This window comes from Candoia aspera, chromosome 3 (genome assembly GCF_035149785.1).
Source record: "Candoia aspera isolate rCanAsp1 chromosome 3, rCanAsp1.hap2, whole genome shotgun sequence".
In the NCBI taxonomy this organism is placed as follows: Eukaryota; Metazoa; Chordata; class Lepidosauria; order Squamata; family Boidae; genus Candoia; species Candoia aspera.
Window position 1 is genome coordinate 156107800 of NC_086155.1, and position 7385 is coordinate 156115184.

The following is a 7385-nucleotide window of genomic DNA, read 5'->3' on the forward strand; positions in this document are numbered from 1 at the left end:
CATAATGACCTGGTAGTAAGCGTGAAGAAAGTATGGCTGCTGCTTCTGCAAAAGTATCTAGGGCAGTGAAAAGAGAAGGGGATAGAGAAGAGTTTTCAAAGCATTGAAATGAAAATGGGCATTAAAACAACAAATGGTAATAGAAGCAACTATCAAAGGAGGTATATTGGGGGAAAATCTAGCTTCATGGTATGTTATGAACTTCTTGTGACAAAACTAGGATAGTAAGATTGGGGGAAATAGATCCATGAAAAGTCCAATCTATTTTGTGGCTGTATAAAAGGAAGTCCCATGCTGGAGATCTTCCAAGGAAGAAATTAAAAATGCAACTGCTAATGGTACATTATCTGGATTGTGATGAGAGCTAACACAACATCAAGGATTAGAATAGCTAGGCAGCTGTTTATAAGAGGCTTGGGAGGACCCATTCACCCTATGAATCATTTTGGCTGCTATAGTAGCTATTTATTTCACAAGCACACACTTGGACATACTTCTTTGTAGACTGGGAGTTCAGCTGGAAAGCGCTTTGTTTCACTTGATGCTGGTTAACTGTCATACTATCATCCAAAAAGTCCAAAGTCAGCATAGGTCAGGCATAGCATTTAGGAAAATCTGATGTGGCAGATGGTTGAAGTAGACTGGAATTCCTGTGGAATGTGCTGACATCTACTCAGACAACATGTCTGGCCCATCCACGTGATGGGGATTACCCAAGTGAATGACTGGGGCCATGCTTGCTGGCACTAAACTCCAAAAAGGTAGGTTGAGCTAAAGGCAAAGTCGCTGGAGCCAGAAAGAGAACTGCATGTGAATTAATTTACATTTCAGTGTAATAAAATTACATTTACAGTAGTTAAACCCTATGCAGTGTATTTAATGCGTTCTTTCTATCACATATAAAGTGGAAAATTGGTAACTGTTTGGGACAATTCTGGAGCTTCATAGGGTATATGTGGCCCTAAAGCCTCAGAATATGCCTCATTTGTATTGTAAGATTTAAGGCTTCAGCTTCTAAAAGAATCATTCACTTCCTCAGAGGTTACTTCTTTAAAGTTTTCAAAACACCAGCGTTGAAGCATTAATTTATAAACATGGAATATACAGAAGACAAAATTACATTTTTAAATTATTTTTTAATTAATGGAGTTTCTTCCCAACAACTCTGCTGAATGCTTGGTACAAAAGAACAAAGACTCAGTAACACTGCAATTCTGAAAACACATTTGCTTGGATATAAATCCCATTCAGAATCAAACATTTACTTTCAAGTAACCGTGCATAGGATTGCAGTGTAAATTAATTGTTTAGATTCGCAGTTGCGGGTGGGGGAAACAATACGATACAACCCTTTCTTAAAAGAAAAATCTCCATTCCTTTCGAGGAGCTGGATACAATTATTTATTTCAGTACATCCTTTATCTTATTTATGTGCTAAGCCAAAAGTGGTACACTCATAAGCCTATTAAGTCTAGTGCCTACATTATATAACTGGGGGACCTAAGTAATTTAGACACGACTTAATATGCTTATGACCCCACTTTTAAATGGGCAAGAGTCTAACATCACTGTTTCAAAACAGGTTCAGCCAACCCAGTGAATATGAGGGGAATAATGCTCAGTCTGTTGAATTTGAGCCTGATTTTTTGCGTTAAAGTCTTGTCCTTGCAGCACCATTGAGCAAGAAAATAAATCAGGAGAAATGTTAGCTTCATATTTCGTACAAAGCACTCGTGATCCACTCTAAACAAAACCGCAGCCAGATTTACCTAGTCTCTGAAAATTAAACTCTATGATACTATTATGGAAAAGAATAGCACTACAGCAAGCACTTCAGACTTAAGTATTATATTAACTTTATTCATTAATTTCTTCCTCGTCGTCTTCAAATGCTTCCTCTCCATCATTTGCTGTTGCTTCTTGGTACTGTTGGTACTCGGAGACAAGATCATTCATGTTGCTTTCTGCTTCTGTAAATTCCATCTCATCCATTCCTTCACCAGTAAACCAGTGAAGAAAAGCCTTTCTCCTAAACATGGCAGAGAACTGCTCTGAAATTCTTTTGAAGAGCTCTTGAATGGCAGTGCTGTTTCCAATAAAGGTAGAGGCCATCTTGAGGCCACGGGGTGCTATATCACAAACTGCCACTTTGACGTTATTTGGGATCCATTCCACAAAGTAGCTACTGTTTTTGTTCTGGATGGCCAGCATCTGTTCATCAACTTCTTTCATGGACATGGGACCTCGGAAGACTGTGGCCACTGTCAGATATCGTCCATGTCTTGGGTCGCAGGCTGCCATCATGTTTTTTGCATCAAACATCTGCTGAGTGAGCTCTGGGACTGTGAGAGCTCGGTATTGCTGGCTTCCTCGAGCAGTCAAGGGAGCAAATCCAGGCATAAAGAAGTGTAAGCGTGGGAATGGAACCATATTTACTGCCAACTTGCGCAAATCTGCATTTAGTTGGCCAGGAAAACGCAGTGATGTCGTGACCCCACTCATTGTAGCGGACACCAAATGGTTCAGATCTCCGTATGTTGGAGTGGTAAGCTTCAAAGTACGGAAGCAAATATCATACAGTGCTTCATTATCAATACAGTAGGTTTCATCTGTATTTTCAACCAGCTGATGGACTGAGAGTGTGGCATTATATGGTTCTACCACAGTGTCAGACACTTTGGGAGATGGCATGACACTAAAGGTATTCATTATCCTATCAGGATATTCCTCTCGAATTTTACTGATGAGAAGCGTACCCATCCCAGAACCTGTTCCTCCTCCAAGAGAATGAGTGAGCTGAAATCCTTGCAAACAATCACAGTGTTCACATTCTTTTCTCACAATATCGAGCACTGAATCTACAAGTTCTGCTCCTTCGGTATAATGTCCTTTGGCCCAGTTATTTCCGGCACCTGTTTGTCCTGAAATGATAGAAAAAAGGTAAGATTTATTAAATGGTAGACTCAAAACATCTGTAGTGGTGCATGTTCACCATTCCAAAACTCTATAAATTTAAATGTATTCAAGAGAACTTTTAAGTATTATCATATACTGGGAACTCTAGCTGCCAAGTAATAGCCAAAGTATTTTTAGAAATGCTTCATATAATTTTACACTCAAGTACATTGTGGTATACTGACACTATCCAAGTAACACAAGAATTTCATTCACACCCATTTGTGCTGAGATGGGTGGGCTTGCCAGTTGCTTTTTGTCTTTTACTAAAAATTCAAGATTCACCAGCCAGTGCTGCAGAAAAATGCACTGGCTACCCATATGAAGTTTTGTTAATGTGAAAAAAGAGGTACCCACCAAAACTATAAATGTGCAAGGGTATATAAGCATTGTCTACTGCATGCATTTCAGTGCATTTTCTTTGGCAAGCTTTGTTTTTGTAAAAGAATATTGTCAACATACCAAAGATAAAATTATCAGGTCGAAAGAGTTGTCCAAAAGGGCCAGATCGCACACTATCCATGGTTCCAGGTTCCAGGTCCACCAAAATTGCTCTAGGTACATATGTTTGGGCTAAAAAATTAATGAAATATACATTAAATAAAAAATGACTACCCATGTATCACATGAAGTTCTGAATATTTATCTACATCGCCTAATTTTTATTTGATCTCAAAAAGAGGGACGAATTCCTTATTGTTCTTTGGAGAAATGTCTCATTGTCTTTTACAACTACTGAAGTCTTTACTTAGGCTTTTGATGAAGTTCAGTCAATATACATATACCACCCCAACTTTAAAATCCCCTAAAGCTCACTCCCACATCCACCCTTTAGGTGTCATATCAAAATCTTAGTGAGCACATGTGGATATAAATGTGCAAGCTGATGCCATTTTAAAAACAAAACAATACATCCAAAACCCACAGTTGAGAGGAAGAAGCAAAGATGCATAACAAATTAGGTTAAAATAATACCATAGAATTTCAGTCCCTAAACACTTTTATAACCCCCATTATACAGAGTCTTGGTTTCAGCTCATCTAGAAGGTTTCTTGTGTATTCATAGAGCCTGTCTCTTCAGCGACATTAATAGTTCAACACAGAAAGAAAAAGGGTGGCTTGCTATTCTTAATTTCTTCAGATATCCACACAAAGGCACTGTTCGAATAGTTTTCTGTTCACAGGCAAACAATGTACTTTGCTATCATATATTGTAATGACAGCCTCCTACTGGATCATTTAAAAGGGTATTAAACAGCATTGGAAGTGATGTGGCTCTTCATACCAATTTCTGGAGAAAGAACAAATGCATTATGTTGGCCTCACAGGATAAATCAGATAGGAATCACAACCAATGAGCTAATTCTACTTTATTGTACAGCTACATTGACAGAATCTTGCAAGTCTGAAAGTACAGCCCTCCCCCTTGTCTCCTTTACTGTCCGAGAAACTAGGGAGGGTCTCTTCTGAGCTTCTTACCCAGCCCACTATCCAGTTGTGGGCCAAGCTGGTTGCAGGCTATGCTATCTCTTACCTGACCTTTCCCTTGGCAGCATCTCTTTGCCCAGTCTCCCAAAGTCTTTCCCACATACCATTACAATTATTGCATTCATCTTTTGGCCTCCCAAAGGCATCTCCTTGGCCATTTTTGGATCAGAATGATGGTTCTGTTAGCCTTGGGTTAGTATGTCATGCTAGCACAGCCATTATCATCTCTTACAAACACGGCCCCACAGTGATTAGAATCTCTTTTGTCCACCTATCATGCCATCAGCTGAAACAAGAATAAGCAAATGGGGCTTGTGTGCTTCATTAATAGGAAAGGAAGTTAGTGGGAGGTTTCATTCAGCCAGAAATGTCAGGAGCCATGGAGGCAGGGGCAAGGTGGGGGGGGGGGGGGAGGAGAGAATGGACTACTAGCTCATCTGGAATTCATCCAGGACAGAGCTTAACATGCTCACACCCATAAAGAATGGCAGGATTTCATGCTTTTGGACTGGGACAATAGCTCATAACATTTAGGGCTTGATCACTGCTAGTTACTGAGGTTTTGCAAACTTTACACTTGTGAATTTTCTCCAATCGAGAAAGTGCTTGTGGGCAACTCTTCTCTGCCCCAAGTGCTGTGGGAGGCAAAAGATGGTATGTCAGAAGCCAGATGCACATACTGTACTCATCAATATGCACAGACCTCTGCACAAAAACTCACAAATGCTCTCTCACTTACTGGAAGAGGAGCTTTAATTTCCCTTTCCTGTGAACTGACAGCTCAGTAAGAGATTTCCCCATTTAAGTCGGGGAAAGGTGATTGGCATAACCTGTGGCAACCAGCCACGGCATGCTTCTTCTTCATCAGGCTCATGCTCAACATTTGCATTCAGCAACAGTTGAGGAGTGGCCTAAAGGTGGCAGCAACAGAAGAAAATCTTGAGGCAGCACCACTTGCCCCACTGTGTGGCCACAAAGAATGACTCTCAGGGTCATATATTAAACTGGGGGTACCACATGTGCAGTACAAGGATTGGTAAAAGTAAATAAGAAAGAAACAGGATTTCCACTAGAAACGAGAAACATCCTCAAGAGTAAGAATGACTAAACAGTGTAACGGAGCATCTCAGTTGGTGGATGTGCTTTCTGCAGTGGGAATCATGGAGAAATCTGACATCTCTGACAGACACTAGTTTTGTCTTATTGGGAACCAAAGCAAAGCACATATAATTAAAATCATAATGTATTTTTCCTGTGTTTCATTTCTCTCTCTCCCCAGCAACCCTATTTCAGCAGCATATGTATTTTTAAAAGTATTTATACATGTATGTTTGTTACACGTATGGATTAAAAGACCTAAAACATACGGGCAACAGAAAAAAATGAAAGAAATTAAAAGAAAAAAAAATCAGTTGTACGACTGATTTTAAAGGATGTGCAGTCTCGCCTTCTATTCTGGAGTGGTATGACTGTAAAACCACAGTTCACCTATGACTATGCCATACTTAAAGTGGAACTTAAATTTAAAAAATCCAAAAAATCTAAAAAAATAAATGCTGTTTCATGTTTCTATTGTAGATATTATGCTAATAAGACAGCTTTCTTTGCCTGATGTTAAATAAATAAATAAATAAAACAGCTTGGTAATAACTTTATGCTACTTAAGTTCATAGAACAGCTTCTAAAACCTGAAGGCATGTTGGGACATTTCCAGAATTTCCCACCAAGCAAGCCATAGGTTGGGAATTCTGGGAATGGGCATCCTAGGGCCACGGGGGGGGGGGGGCGGCTGCTGTTGTGTGCCAGATTGGGGAGTATTTTTACACAGGAAACGCGTGAGTAACCTCGTTGCTTCCTTCCCATTTTCTCCTCCCCGAAAGAGATCGCGGGGCGGCTTGCAACTCTACACTTACAGGATGATTCATTGTAGTAGACGCTGATCCTCTCCAGCTGCAAGGCTGAGTCACCAGCGTAGCCTCCGGCTGGGTCAATCCCGTGCTCGTCGCTGATCACTTCCCAAAACTACGAGGAGAAAGGACGGGGAGAATTAGGGCGGCGCTGTTCTCACCAGCCTGAGGGAGACGTGCGCGGCTGCCTGCCTGTCTCCCGCCCAGCCATCCATCGCCGGCAGGGACAGAGGCGGCCTCAGAGGCAGGCGTCGGATCAGCAGCTGCCGGATGCCTGGCATGTTTGAGAGCGGCTCTTCCGAGCCCCTCCCGCTCCTGCCTGGAACAGCCCAGCAGGGAAAAAGGGGGGGGGGGGCGGCAGACGAACCGAGAAGTTCCAAAGGAAAAGAAACTGGTTTAAGAGTCTCAGTCCGTTTCCTGGTAGAAGTTTTCCTCCCCGTCTCCTTTTTTAATCTCCTTATCCCACTCCCCCCCCCGCCTCAGCATTTTTTTTTCCTGGTTTCGGTTTTTCCGAAGCCTTTTATGGTCAACACGAAAGAAGCTGTGATCTAGTTCCCGTTTTGGTGGCTTCCAGCCCTCTGGCCCAGCAGCGCGCGCCCGCAGTTTAAAGGAACTTTCCCCCCAGCGAAGTGATCATTTTGTCCTCTTGACATTAAACAGTGAGACAACAATGAAACGGGCGGCTTCTCCCCGCGGATTTCAAAGACGTCTAGTGCACCTGGAGGGGTGAGACGAGAAGGCGCGATCGCCTTCAGGGGAGAGCAGCTCATCTCCCACTCACGCTCAACCCTCGCGACCGGCTGCCAGATAGATTTCATCCGTGACTATAATTAGCCGATGGGTTTTATCATGCAAGGTGAGGACCGTTTTCCCATACCTTGGTTCCAATTTGGTTTCCACACTGACCAGCCTGGATGTGCACGATCTCCCTCATGGTGCTCGTTCTGCGCGCCCGACGCGTCTGCTCCGCCGCTTCCCCTCTTCCTGCCCGTATTTCACCCACTTCGGCGGATGAGTGCAGAGCTGCTGCCTCAA

At 42.3% G+C, this 7385-nt stretch overlaps 1 protein-coding gene across 1 annotated transcript; it reads right to left on the bottom strand.

The window, feature by feature from the left end:
- Positions 1–1121: 1121 nt before the first annotated feature.
- On the bottom strand, positions 1122–7385 carry TUBB6 (tubulin beta 6 class V). The gene is made up of 4 exons (XM_063299085.1): positions 7228–7385; positions 6357–6465; positions 3418–3528; positions 1122–2921 (listed from the first exon to the last, which is right to left on the bottom strand). Exons 1-4 carry the CDS (start codon positions 7282–7284, stop codon positions 1858–1860), a joined length of 1341 nt encoding a protein of 446 aa, XP_063155155.1. The 5' UTR covers positions 7285–7385; the 3' UTR covers positions 1122–1857.